General features: G+C 37.3%; 2 protein-coding genes across 2 annotated transcripts; both read right to left on the reverse strand.

Annotated features, from left to right (window-relative positions):
• Window positions 1-1,048: 1,048 nt before the first annotated feature.
• Window positions 1,049-2,746, reverse strand: LOC126623151 (uncharacterized). The gene is made up of 2 exons (XM_050291947.1): window positions 2,075-2,746; window positions 1,049-1,202 (listed from the first exon to the last, which is right to left on the reverse strand). The coding sequence occupies exons 1-2, from the start codon at window positions 2,328-2,330 to the stop codon at window positions 1,096-1,098; spliced, it is 363 nt and encodes a 120-aa protein (XP_050147904.1). The 5' UTR covers window positions 2,331-2,746; the 3' UTR covers window positions 1,049-1,095.
• Window positions 2,747-4,132: 1,386 nt separating this feature from the next.
• Window positions 4,133-7,712, reverse strand: LOC126622804 (uncharacterized). The gene is made up of 5 exons (XM_050291520.1): window positions 7,572-7,712; window positions 7,271-7,399; window positions 6,353-6,415; window positions 4,736-4,786; window positions 4,133-4,462 (listed from the first exon to the last, which is right to left on the reverse strand). The coding sequence occupies exons 1-5, from the start codon at window positions 7,710-7,712 to the stop codon at window positions 4,133-4,135; spliced, it is 714 nt and encodes a 237-aa protein (XP_050147477.1).
• Window positions 7,713-14,639: the final 6,927 nt, after the last annotated feature.

The raw sequence follows: 14,639 nt of genomic DNA on the forward strand, positions 1-14,639 counted from the left end.
TGTTAGTGCAGTTGGCTGTGTATATGCATGGGTTTCTGTTATATATATACATGGGTTTCTGTTTGTCTGGTGCTTCACCAAATTTGGTTGATCAAGTTAAGGTGCCATTATTATTAGTAGGAGAAGATGCCCAGATCGTCAAATTAGGAACATGATATGATAAGTCCAAGAATTATCGATCTAATACACCTGCAGATAACCCTGCAGGCCAACTTGGTTTTTAGTTATTTCAGTTGCAAAACTTATTAATCTACCTTAACTAGCATGGAAGAGATAAAGTTTCACAAAATAAAATAATTTTTGAGGAAAAAATACCTAAATTTAAATGCCATTTTTGCAGGTGTAGTTGAAATAAAAGAAACCAATTTGCCATTGAATATTATGGATAAGTAATACCGCAGGCAAAGAGGTAAAGTCGCTTAGCTGGTATTCTCTGCAAATGCTGTTGATATGAAATAAATTTTATTATAGCAGTACTAAAACATGATCGAGATAGGATTAACTCGGTAGATACCGTTTTAAAGAAAAGACGATTCTACGGTATTATTAAAGGAAAGAGTATATATTGGTACCCTTTATTTTGATCAAATTACATGAAAATTGTCAATGTTTATTGTCTAACGTTACATAATAATAGTGGTAAGAGACTAAAAACAGCGTGTAAAAATTCTCGATTTCCAGTTTGCAACTTGGGCTGCTACTTGTATATAAACCTAAAAGCCAGATTCTAAATGGTTCTACATCCAAAGTAATCAACCATATGTCGCTTAATGAAATTATAGCTAAGGAAAACTTAGTAGAAGTAAAACATATATACTTAACATGATTTCCGTACCAAATTAAAAACTACGGAACGGATGTTTAATTTTGTTTGGGACCCTTGTTGTTGGATGATCATGATACTTCCTAAAAATCTAAAAACTTGAGTATGAAGAGATCAAATCTTCTGCACCTAAAATCTTTGTGATTGACCAAATCGAAGTAACAGGACAACATCGAATCAACTCTTCAATTATTTGGGTATGCCCTGCTTATGTCGCCATGTCTGAGATGTAACAAGTTGAGTTGGAATTTTGAATCAGTAGATGAGCTGCTTTAAAGTTCCCTCTCAATGACGCGCAGTGTAAAGGAGTCAGGCCACCCTATTTCATCAACTTCTTTTATTATCCCAGGATTTTTGGAAACAATAGATTGCACAATTCCTAAAATATTGATATAGAAAAAAATAAAGCCTGTTTGGTATCCTATTTGAAAATTTTTATCATTTCTCAAAATATTTCTTGAAAACAATTTTTTTTAAGACTAAAAAACTTGATTGGTTTTGCGATTTAAAATTTTTAAATCTTACGACTTAAACTAAATAAAGAGGTCTAAAAAGAGGGGGCCATAGTAAAGGGAGAAAGAGGAGAGAGGAGAAAAGAAAGTAAGAGATAATTGAAGAAAAGAGAAAGAAGAGAGAGGATCGGACGAGATAGAGAGGAAGATGAGAGAGAGAACCGAGAGAATGAAGAGAGCAGATCGGAGGAGAGACGAAAAAGGTAAAAAAAAAAAAGAAAGAGAGAAGAAGAAAAGAGAGAGATAGATTTGGAGTGAGAGGGGAGAAGGGAGAAAAAAGAAAAGAGTGAGTTTAAGTTTAAAAACTCTAAAAACTCACTTTTTATGTTTTTAGATAATAGATTATGTTTTTAAGTTAGTCTTGAGTCCAGTTTTTGAAAATAGTCATACCAAACAAATTTTTAATGCCTAAAACTTGAAAATTGCTTTTGAGTTTAAAAAATTGAATTCAAGTATAATACCAAACAGGCCTTTAAAAATTTTGTTGTGGGAATCAAGTATACATACGAAAATAAGGCATACCAAGTAACAAGTCGCTTAAGAAGGATCTTGCTCAACGGTAGCTGGACTGGGATTCATATCTCAGTTAAGGATATTGATATATTATCGACTGTCAATATGTCATACTCAATAACTAAGTTGATTATACAGTCGATATGGATCATGCTACAGTTATATGTTGATGGGATTCCGTGCATAAGAAGGGTCTAGTACCAAGCAATGTCATGAAGTTAATTACCTTTGTCGGTGAAGTATTTTCGAGTGGCTGCGGCGTGCAAAGCTGTCACACCATTTGTTCGCTGAAAAGGAGATATATGAACGGGAGTCTCGTTCAAAATATAACCAGCAATGCTGGTAGACTTGGCTCTAGCAGCTAGGAACAAGGATGACTCCTTGGTGCTATAACATGAACAACACAATTCAGGATCAAAAACTTCAATACTCCAGCATGATAGTATCGAACAACAACATGCAGTGCTGTATAAATTAGTCATTCGGAGTAGCTTTTTGTAAGCTTCACCATCAATTGGTTGCTCTTCTGGATCAACTCCTTCAATAGGTAGCGATATTGTGCGGTCAATGAGGAACGTTAGTACTTTATCACATCCTACTCTCGCAGCAACATGTAGAGGAGTTTCACCATTCTTGTTGGTTGCCCAATACCGGGGAGATTCATGATTTATTTTCTCTTTTTTGAAGAAGTTTATTTGCTTTAATTCAGCTGCGATATGAAGAATATTGTTCTCTTTAGACGTTTTCCGAAAGAGATCAGCTGTTAGACGACCGTGTCCAATGTTTTCCAAGAAGCCAACTTCACCAGTTGCAGCTGCTTCATACAGAGAATATCATGCCTTCCATCTCTCTCTCAGATTTCCTATGAAGTTTTAGAACCAATCAAATATGGATTATATAATATGTATAACAATTACACAGTTTATATAGAAATCTAATTCAGCTATATAATTAAACCACAATATGAATAATTAAATGAAGTTGAAAATGAAATCACAATAGATATCACTGACTTGTTTTCGGAATATAGAGGCTTACAGTAGCAATCTCTTGAGACAGAAATATATCCCACACTTGTGCAGTAGTTCTTGGACGTCTATCTTGCAGAATACAACTATCTAATCTAAGTTCTTGCACTTGAACTTGGATACTTGCCGAGTTGATGTGTATTTCTTAGTGAAAGAATAGGAAGAGAACGTTGGAATTGAATGATATGCTTAATCCTACGACAATATTTATAATGGCTTAAACCAATAGTTATGACTGTTTGAATTCAATCTTATCCTTTCAAAACAGTTGTAACTGTTTCGTAAACAATTGTATCATTTCGTAAAAAACTGAATAGTAAAAACAATAATGTAAATACAATACTTTAGTTTTTAGCCCAAAAGCAACAAGGTGCCCATCTTTGACAGATAATATGCACTCAAATCTAAGGCCCAAGATCCATGACTTTGACTCAATTCTTTTCAAGCAATAAGTGAGAGGACTCACTAATGGTATTGTACATCGTCTAGCACGCCATGCTCTTCACATGGCATTGAACGCTCCTCTCTCAACTTTTAATAATCAAATTAGACACCAGTTAATGGACAAGAATGAAGGACCACAAAGTACGTGCTCTGTAATTAAGTATGAATCCGTGGTTTACTCTCTCACTCTCAGCTTGTCTTGTCTTGCAGTTAAGTCAATTAATCAAATTAAGAAGTAGCCAAAGAAACCCGCGGTTATGTTAAAAATCTCACACGGTTTGTGACCTTTAACTTCAATTTCCTATGACCTTCAACTTCAATTTCATGCATTGACGTTAGGAAAAATAAGATAAAAAACTTACTGGTTATGAAAGTTTAGAATCTTTCATAACTCACACGGTATGTCCTCCTTAACAACAATTATACAGCTTAATATGAAGGTATTTAGTAGGTGTTTTCTGATGGAAAAGATCGCACCATTGGGTGATTTTCCTCTTGTTGCCCGATGTACCCCAAGAAAACAGCTCACGTGGACGGCACATTGTCTTTTAAGACCGAAAGTTTGACGGCGTTGATCAAACAGACCAATGGTGAACGTTTTGTTACATTTAAGGATGTAAATTGACGAAATTTTAGTTCATAAATGATTCTAAACACGGTTACAAATTTAGGAAGGAATCCTGAAGTTTACTCTAATGAGTAATGTTAGACTCCAAGTATTTCCCAACCCTTTTGCATAGTATCGTTTCTACATTTCTCAATATAATTCATTTCATGCAGAAGCACTTCCAATGTGCTTAAGTGATTATAATTTATAACCCTCCCATAATTACTTGACCATAGACAGATCTCATGTGCAAGTGGTGTAAGACTTGGGACGAGACAAACGCCACTAGTAGAATAATGTAAATAGATGATACTAGCAATAATGTATGCGCGTTGCTGTGGGTGTTAAAACTACTGGATGTAAAAATGTATAAAAAACATGAGAATATGGTGTAAAATGATATGTAAGCCAATTTTGTACTGAGAAGGCAGGCACATATCTTAATGAAAGTGAGAAATGATGTCTGAGGATTACATTTAGCATATTTCAGCCATGTTGCAAACTTGGCTAATTGAAAAGCTTCTGAATTTATGGCCTAAATCAGCATCACATCATTAAACCACATTATTAAATTGGAATTAAAACATTGAAAAACATATGAAGTCATGCCCAACAACATGAAAAGTTTTTAAAATGTAATCTAAACTAATGTTTTCTTTCTTCCTCTCCCTGTTTGTAAGACAGAAGGACAAAGCTTTGCAAAATTCCAACGAATTGTCTCATTTCTTCCCAATAATTATAAATCTATTTTAATCCAACAATTATCAATGCATTTCAAAACTGGAAAAAAGCAGGACATAAAACTTACCGAAAATATAAGAGCAGCGTCACAGGTGCTAGCAAATGTCAGATTTATTAACTGAGCAACCAAAATGCAAAATACTCTTTTAGCCGGGAAAGGTCGAACAGAAAGTATAATCACAGTGAATTCTTGGTCCATTGATTGCAACTTTGGAAATCTTGGAAACCAATTTTATGAGTCTCCTAAAAAAACTCTAGGTTTAAATAGATGCAGAACGGTCGTCGAAGCAGAGAGCACAAAGAAAATTCACGAAATCAGGAATTCTTCTTTGTTTTGGCATTGTTTAGGTTTTTAATCAGATGAAAACGATGTGATCTGTGACATACCTGCAGCTACGTCTGTGTGGTCAATTTTAGTTATGAACATTGGTAAACAAAATATGAGACACTAATCATAAAATTGGGTTAAAAGTGTTATGATATCAATGTAAACTTGTGGTGGAGAATCATGAATAAGAGGGTAAAATGATTGTCAAATTTCAAGCAAAGCATTATTAAATGAGTAGAATAGAAGGTGAAAAAGATTCAAAAGTTGCATTCAAAATGGATAAAAAAAATGGGAGTAGAGTGGAAGAAGACATGCAACGCAGTCTTATGGTGATTTTTGTTGTAATAATGGGGATAAAGAATGTTGAAAGATGGATAAGATAGAACTCACTTGGTGTAGATAAACAATCATCATTTCCATCTTTCCTTATAAGAGAAATTGGCTGTTACAAATTTATACACAAAGACTTTCTTTGTTTGATGTGCTATTGATGCATGTCAAATTACTTGGTTAACCACTAAAGGGTTTAAGATGGACATCCAAAAATATAAATGTAGATATTTTAAGTAAATATATATTGTCTCCACATGATTTAATTGAAATAAAGGACATGTTAGGAACAACAGAATTCTAAAAAAAATTCATTGTTTGAATGTTGTTTGGGTTAATTAAGGCATGTGGAATGGGTGCATTTTTGGTGACAGTATGTTCACCAATGCTTTGGATGTCCTGGTTAACTCATTAGTGGGGAAAAAGGTAATTGGACATGCGTTCAGAGCAAATGAAATGAAGATAGTGTGTGCATACATTGGTAAAAGCCAATTTCCCTGAAGAGAAGCATTAGTGAAGGTAGAACTTAAACCTAAAACATTAAAAAAGGTCGTACCCAGTGCACAAGGCTCCCGCTTTACGCAGGGTCTGGGAGAGGTGAATGTCGGCTAGTCTTACCCCCATTTATGGAGAGGCTGCATAAAACATTAACGAAAAAAAATTGAAATTTCTGAGTATTTTGAGATACCGTTGGTAGTTATACAAATGTGTCGACAGAAGAAACAGAGCAGATGATTGGCTATCAAAACCTAATTTTTAGCAATAAGGAGATTTATATTAATATGTTTTATAAGTATAGACGATCTTTTCATGCATATGTTTTTATGAAGTATTAGATAGATGGCAAATCATTTGTTAAAGCTGTTTTTTTTTTTTTTAAATGTTATGCAGCAAGAATGTATGCAGATTATGGAATATGAAATTGGAAAAATGTTGAATCCAATAACGAAGAGAATTTTCTCAGTGCAGAAAAAATAAAAGATTGTTTTAAGAAAAAATGTAAAAGAAAATGGTGAAATTGCGTACCTGAGCTGGAAACGGTTTTAAAGCATGCAGAGCAAAGATGCAAAAAAGGAAGAGGATTGTATGCTGAAACAAAAAGAAAACCAAATTGTTTACATAAAGGAGCAGGCAAAAACTAAAAGAAACGAAATTTTGAAAATTTTGTGAGGGTGGCTTCCAAATGTTTCAAAATGTCAAAAAGCTGCATCATAATTGGTTAATTTATTATGCAAGCAACAAAAACACTTGGATTGAAACTGATGCAAGGGTTTTATTGCAATGGGGAATAAACGCTGTTCTTTATGTAATTTTGGCATTAATCACATTGTTTTTTTTGGGTATGGGAAACGTAAATCAAACAGATTTTAAGCAGTTAAATAAGCATCTGGTTAGAAAGGAACTTGTTTAGGGCTTAGATTAAGTAGATGTGTTTAGATGGGAACAATGGTAGGACAGAGTTTATTATTGTGTAGAGATTAGTTGAACATTAATTTTGAACCAAATGAGAAAGAACAGAAAAAGCAAATCATTGTTATGCTAAAATTTTGGCACTGTTAGTTGTCGTAAATATATAGATTAAGGGAATGGAAATGAAAACAAACCAACTCAGTTAGATATGACCATGGTTCTCATAGGTTTTTATTAAGCTGTAAGTTAAAGGCATATGATATTAGTGTAATAAATTTTGGAGCAAGAAATGAGAATGACAAATAAGTGCTATAATGAGCAAGATTACGTGGCTACTAAAATTTTGGACCGAAAGAAATATAGAATGCAGGTAAAGAAAATGGTCCATCTTGAATACACCATATGTAGTGGATGATAAATTAAGAAAGTAGGAAAGGAAAAATGAAATGGTATGAACTATATGCTGAATGATGACAGAATTGAATCCATTTGATTCTTAGCTTGTGATCATCGGTCCAGTTAATTACCACGCACCTTAAGGTTTGCTCCATAAATGTTCCTTGCAAGCAATAGAGATGGAGTGGTCTCTTTTTCCAAAGACTGCACGTGCGGTTCTTTCTCAGCAGCAAATGCATGCACCATTATTTTGTCCTGATTGAATAGCTGATAAGAAAGCAAAAATAAAAAAAGGAAAAGAATTGGTAAAACGGTTGGTATAGTACTCGCAGAGAGAATATGGTTCATTTTGAACAACGTATATGCAGTGGATGACACAATTTGATCACAAATTTTGCAGGACATCTTTAAAAACTATGTTTGGAGAATAGTTGTTTACATTATTTTCTTCATCTGGAATCAAAATTTTGAGACCTTCTTTTAATGTAACTCTAGATAACGCCACATAAGTGAAAACAGGTTCTGGAAGGTATAAACCAACTTGTTTCAAAGATTGTCCTTGGCTCTTGTTAATAGTCATTGCATAACATGGTCTAATTGGGAATTGACGCCTTTTAAAAATAAAATGCCACTTATTTTTTGTTGCTGTAAGAGTGATCCTCGGAATAAATACTTTGTGGCCATTATTGTTTCCAACAAGTATTTTAGCTTCTATAATTCTGCTAAATAACTGAGTGACAACTAATCTAGTTCCATTACACAAACCCAAAGATTGATTTAAATTTTGTAACAGCATAATTGACATTCCTATCTTCAAAATTAGGTTATGTGTAGGTAAACCATTGAAATCCAATTTATTCAAAAATTCAACAGGATATAATGTTCCCAAATTTTCAATATTTCTATTTGAAGAACACAAAGAATCATAGCTTAGAAACACATGTTGTTCACCAGGTAACAAATCTATAACATAATTGTTTATATCTGTAATAGTTGTGTTTCGAGGTGTTATAATAGCACGTTCTCTCAAATAGGCAAAATTTTCAAAACAATTTTCAAAATCAGGATAAGTTGCAAGAAAAATTGATAAAAACAGATTTCCAAAAGAGTGAACTATCTAATCTTTAGGTATTTCAATCAAAGATGTGTCCTTATCATCTAAACTACTTTCAACAATTTTTCCATCACCTATTTGTAAAATCCAATTTGCAAAATCATTTATTTTTATCTTTTCATCAATGCTTAATCCATTTTTTGATAATCTCATGTTTTCTTTTAGATAAAATATTTTAAAATGCAACCACAAATAAGAACTATTCAAAGAAGCATTTATTATAGGGAACTTTAACAAAAAGTTTCCGGTACTGTTCACTTTAACGAAAAACCACATTTTTACACTAAAAAGTCAATCATGGTACTATTCACTTTATCCTTTATTTTGTCATTGCAAAGTTATACCGGGAGAGAGCTTGACTAATCAACATCGCTTGTTGGTGATGGATGTACATATCAAAAGAGTGAGGAAAAAAAACAAGACTTGGAAGTGCCCAAGGACTAGATGGTGGAATCTAAAAGGAGAAAAACAAGCCATTTTCAAAGAGAAAGTAATCACCCAGTGTGGGTGGGATAGAGAGGGGGAAGCTAGCCAAAGGTGGGATTCCATGGCTAGTTGTATCCGAAAAGTAGCAAAAGAGGTATTAGGAGAGTCCAAGGGCTTTGCTCCACATCAAAAGGAATCTTGGTGGTGGAATGAGGAGGTACAAACAAAGGTGAAGGCTAAGAAGGAATGTTGTAAAGCCTTATACAAGGACATGACCGATGAAAATGGTGAAAGGTATAGAAGAGCAAAGCAAGAGGCGAAGAAAGCTGTGAGAGAAACTAAATTAGCGGCTTATGACGACATGTATAAGAGACTAGATACCAAAGAATGAGAGTTGGATATCTATAAACTAGCTAGAGTAAGGGAAAAGAAGATAAAGGACCTAAACCAAGTGAGGTGCATCAAGGATGAGGATGGAAATGTTCTTGCTACAGAGAATGCGGTCAAAGACAGATGGAGTGGTTATTTTCATAATCTTTTCAATGAAGGACATGAAAGAAGTACTTCTTTAGGGGAGTTAAGTAACTCAGAAGAGTGTAGAAACTACTCATTTTATCGTCGAATCAGGAAGGAAGAAGTGGTTGTAGCTTTGAAGAAGATGAAGCATAGAAAAGCAGTGGGCCCAGACGATATACCGATCGAAGTATGGAAACTCTTGGGAGAGATAGGTATAGTATGGCTCACTGACCTTTTCAATAGGATTTTGAAAACGAAGAAGATGCCAAATGAGTGGTGAAAGAGCACTGTGGTGCCTATCTACAAAAATAAGGGCGACGTACAAAATTGCATGAACTATAAGGATATTAAGCTAATGAGTCATACAATGAAGCTCTGGGAGAGAGTCATTGAGCATAGATTGAGGTAAGAGACACGAGTTTCGGACAACCAATTCAGGTTCATGCCAGGGCGCTCAATCATGGAGGCAATCTATCTCTTACGAAGATTGATGGAAAGATATAGAGATGGGAAAAAGGATTTACACATGGTCTTTATAGATTTGGAAAAAGTGTATGATAGGGTCCCAAGAGACATTCTTTGGAGGATTTTAGAGAAGAAAGGAGTACGAGTAGCATATATCCAAGCTATAAAGGATATGTATGAAGGAGCAAAGACTGCCGTAAGAACTCATGAAGGACAAACCGAAAGCTTTCCCATAACTGTAGGATTACATCAAGGCTCATCCTTAAGTCATTACCTTTTTGCGTTGGTAATGGATGAGTTAACAGGACATATTCAAGATGATATTCCTTGGTGTATGCTTTTCGCAGACGATATAGTATTGATAGATGAAACTCAGGAAGAGGTAAATGCGAAGCTTAACCTTTGGAAAGAAGTGTTGGAATCTAAAGGTCTTCGCCTAAGCCAATCAAAGACAGAATATATGGAGTGCAAGTTCAGTGCAAATGGAGGCCAAAATGAGTTAGGGGTGAGGATCGGAGATCAGGAAATACCAAAGAGCGATCGTTTTCGCTACTTAGGATCTATATTGCAAAAGAACGGAGAATTAGATGGAGATCTCAACCATAGAATACAAGCTGGATGGATGAAGTGGAAGAGTGCATCCGGCGTGTTGTGTGACCACCGTATGCCACTGAAGCTCAAGGGAAAATTTTATAGGACGGCAATAAGGCCGGCGATGCTGTATGGCACAAAATGTTGGACGGTGAAGCATCAACACGTACACAAAATGGGTGTAACGGAGATGAGGATGCTTCGTTGGATGTGTGGGCACACGAGAAAGGATAAGATTAGGAATAAGGATATCCGAGGTAAAGTAGGAGTAGCCGAAATTGTAGGAAAATTGAGAGAAAATCGGTTACGGTGGTTTGGACATGTGCAAAGAAGGCCTACTAACGCTCCGGTTAGAAGATGCGACTACGGGACAGAGGTTCAAGGCCGAAGAGGTAGAGGAAGACCTAGGAAAACTTTGGAAGAGACTCTAAGAAAAGACTTAGAGTATTGGGATCTAACAGATGACATGACACAGGACCGAGCACAATGGCGTTCTAAGATTCATATAGCCGACCCTACTCAGTGAAGAAGGTTTTGGTGTATTTAACATAATACGTTGAAATGAAGCAAGCTTATTTATTGATATCTCCGATAAGTTACAAATATGTACATATACATGAGTCAAAATAATCAAACAAGAGGGAGCCTTCACAAAGGTTGCTTAGGAGAAGTCTCAACAGTCGGTAGAGCCTTAGAAAGAGAAGGCACCGGAGAGGGATCATTCGAAGCCTCAGTACTGGACAGAACCCTAGAAGGAGGAGGCATCAGAGGTTGATCATTTGGAGCTTCATTACGCGATACAACCTCAGGAGACGAAGGCAATAAATGCCTTTGGAACAAACTCACAAACCGCTGATGATTAAGTAAAACCTCATCATCAGATTCCTTCATCTGGTCAAGCTTCCTCTTCATGTTTGTAGCATAGTCATGTGTGAACCAGTGCAACTATTTATTCTCATGCTTGAGCCCTCTAATTTCCTGTTTGAGACTCATCACTTCAGCCGCCAATGATTCAACTTGGCGGGTTCGAGCAAATAGGCGTTGGGCCATATTAGACACAGAACCTGCACGCTGAACACTTAGAGCCAGAGAATCCTTAACAGCCAACTCATCAGACCGTTTGGAAAGTAGTCTGTTATCTTTGGGAGTGAGAAGGTTCCTGGCCACCACTGCAGCAGTCATATCATTCTTCATCACGAAATCCTCAACGGTAAGAGGACCAGTAGGGGATAAGAAGGATGGGCGCCATATGTTGTCTGGACAAGGCGTGGCTTCCTCTTCAACAAGGTTCAAGTCAAAACGACGGTCGGAAGGGCCAGACATTTTCAAAGGTGTTGAAGAGAGAAGAGGTCGGACAAATCAAGATCTTAGAATTGCAATAAGGGAGCTTCTACAGGTGAAGATTCAAGTGTGCTTTGGAACTTAATGCCAGCCTCTATAAAAATCTGCACTTGACGGAGCTTCAGAAATCGAATAGGCGTCTGCCCAGAAATCGAAGAGGCGTTTGCTTTCTCAAAAGCTGGGCTGCTTAGAGACCACGAGGGCCGATCTCAGAAATCGAAGAGGCGTTTGCTTTCTCAAAAGCTGGGCTGCTCAAAGACCACGAAGGCTAATCTCAGAAATCGAAGAGGCGCTTGCTTTCTCAAAACCTAGGCTGCTCAGAGACTACGAGAACCGATCTCAGAAATCGAAGAGGCACCTGCTTTTTTCAGCCTTGTCAGAACCTGTCACATGCACACTCAGCTTTGCTGAAATTACGGGCATTCTGTTGAAGATTTCTGGTGAAGTAGAAAGCACGTGAATCTTACTGTTCAATCATCCACTTTCCACACGCACCATCAGCTCATGGGTACCACAGATAACTTTGCCAAAGATCTTTGACAAAGTTTAGACACATGAAGCTTGCAGCTTCCACTACATCGCTATGACCAAGAAGGGTAAAAGAATTGCAAAGAAACAGCATTAACAAAGTTTAGACACATAAATTTTGAAGGTCTAACTACCATATTATTACCCACAAGGGTAAAGGAACAGCACCACTCCTGGATAATTGGAAAGTCCCTGTGTGTCATCCTCTGTACTCCGTGCCAAGGTAGACTAGCAAACATGCCCAACCTTTACTCACATTCTAGAAAACACTCCCAACAAGATTGCTTGCTCCAAAATCGAAGAGGCACCGTCCTCCGAATCTCAAGAGCCAGACTCCCAATATGATTACTTTCTCAAAAATAAAAAAGACATCGCTCTCCGAATCTCGAGAGCCAGACTCCCAGCAGGATTGCTCTCTCAAAAATAGAAAAGGCACCGTTCTCCGAATCTCGAGAGCCAGTTCCCCGACAGGATTGCTTGTACGAAAACCGAAGAGGCACCGATTTCTCAACTTCGAGAGCCAGATCTCATTGGATAAAGTTTGTCTGTAATCTTCACACGCAACATCAGCTTTCCAGATACCACAGACCACTTTTTCAAAGTGCTCTGACACACGTGAAGCTGGCAGCTCCCACTACCGTGCTATGACCAAGCAGGGTAAAGGAATAGCATTACTACTTGTTGTTAGGGAAACTCCTATATACGTTGACCTCCATCCTCAACGGACAGGCAAACCTGCAAAAATGCTCAACCCTTCCTCATATCTGAGATGGCACTCCCAACGAAGCCTCTCGAAATACTCAGCTTTCTTTCCCCCCGATAATACCTTTGCAAACAAGCTACACCAGAGCAAGAATATCTCATATCATCAGGGTTAAAAGCAAGAGTATCCCATATCATGCTTTTTCCCTATCTTTTCCTTTGGCCTTGTTCTTACCTGCAAGACAAGGAGAAAGAGAGTAATCAGTCAGCACTTGGAATCAAGCTCCTAGTCAGGAACTGACTGCCTGGAACCCCTTACCTGATTACTTACCTGGCATTGCTCTCGAGTACTCATCTTCAACATCTTATGCTTCTAGAGAAGATACCACATCTGCCTGATGAACAGATAGGGAAAGTGAGAAGGATACAAGAAAGCATGTGGAGACAAGCGTAACAGAACACATGCCGATACATCCACTACTTTGTCAATAGCAAAAGTATCCCATATCAGCAGGGTCGAACGTACTCTAGATTTGATGGACTTGTTTTGACCCTCAAATTCTTCAGTCGGCCTTATACTCTGGAGGAAACCAGAAAATCCTTTAGCCCAGTTCAAGAATAAGCTTGTGGAAAGTTACTTCTTCAAAAGCAAAAGTATCTCATATCATGTATTCTCCTTTTCTTCTCTTTATCATTCATGCTGCCTGCAAGATAGGGAGAATGAGAACAATCAGCCGGAACTCGAAATCAAACTTCTGATCTGGGACTAATTGCTTGGAGCTCTGATTGCTTACCTTGTTTGTCACCTCTTTCAGCAGATCCCCTAGCTCGGCGACTTGGGGGACTCCTACTACATGGTTTGTATCGCGCTTGACCAAGCCTCAAACTACAAGTAAGCTTCAAGTGAAATTGATACATTACCTTGTGCATCTCCACCAGTTAAAGATACCACCCCTGGATGGAGTAAGAGTACTTCCAGAGAAGATGTCACATTTACCTATGAGACAGATACGGCAAGTGAAGACGAGAGCTTGAACCTATGTCATTTGTACTAAATCATTCACTTGTACTCACTAAAGAAGAGCTTGAACCTATGTACTTGTGTAAACCCTTCACAATTAATGAGAACTCATCTACTCCGTAGACGTAGCCAATCTGGGTGAACCACGTACATCTTGTGTTTGCTTTCCTATCTCTATCCATTTACATACTTATCCACACTAATGACCAGAGCAATCTAGTGAAGATCACAAACTTAATACTTTCTGTTGTACCAAAGTCCTCACTGATTTTGTGCATCAACAATCCTTAAGTCCTTACCTTTTTGCGTTGGTAATGGATGAATTAACAGGACATATTCAAGATGATATTCCTTGGTGTATGCTTTTCGCAAACGATATAGTGTTGATAGATGAAACTCATGAGGGGTAAATGCGAAGCTCAACCTTTAGAGAGAAGTGTTGGAATCTAAAGGTCTTCGCCTAAGCCGATCAAAGACAGAATATATGGAGTGCAAGTTCAATGCAAATGGAGGCCAAAATTAGTTAGGGATGAGGATCGGAGATCAGAAAATACCAAAGAGCGACCGTTTTCGCTACCTAGGATCTATCTGGCAAAAGAACGGAGAATTAGATGGAGATCTCAACCATAGAATACAAGCTGGATGGATGAAGTGGAATAGTGCATCCGACGTGTTGTGTGACCGTCGTAGGCCACTAAAGCTCAAGGAAAATTTTTATAGGACGGCAATAAAGCCGACGATGCTGTATGGCACAGAATGTTGGACGGTGAAGCATCAACACGTACACAAAATGGGTTTGGACA

The sequence above is a fragment of the Malus sylvestris genome, chromosome 5 (assembly GCF_916048215.2).
Source record: "Malus sylvestris chromosome 5, drMalSylv7.2, whole genome shotgun sequence".
Lineage (NCBI taxonomy): Eukaryota > Viridiplantae > Streptophyta > Magnoliopsida > Rosales > Rosaceae > Malus > Malus sylvestris.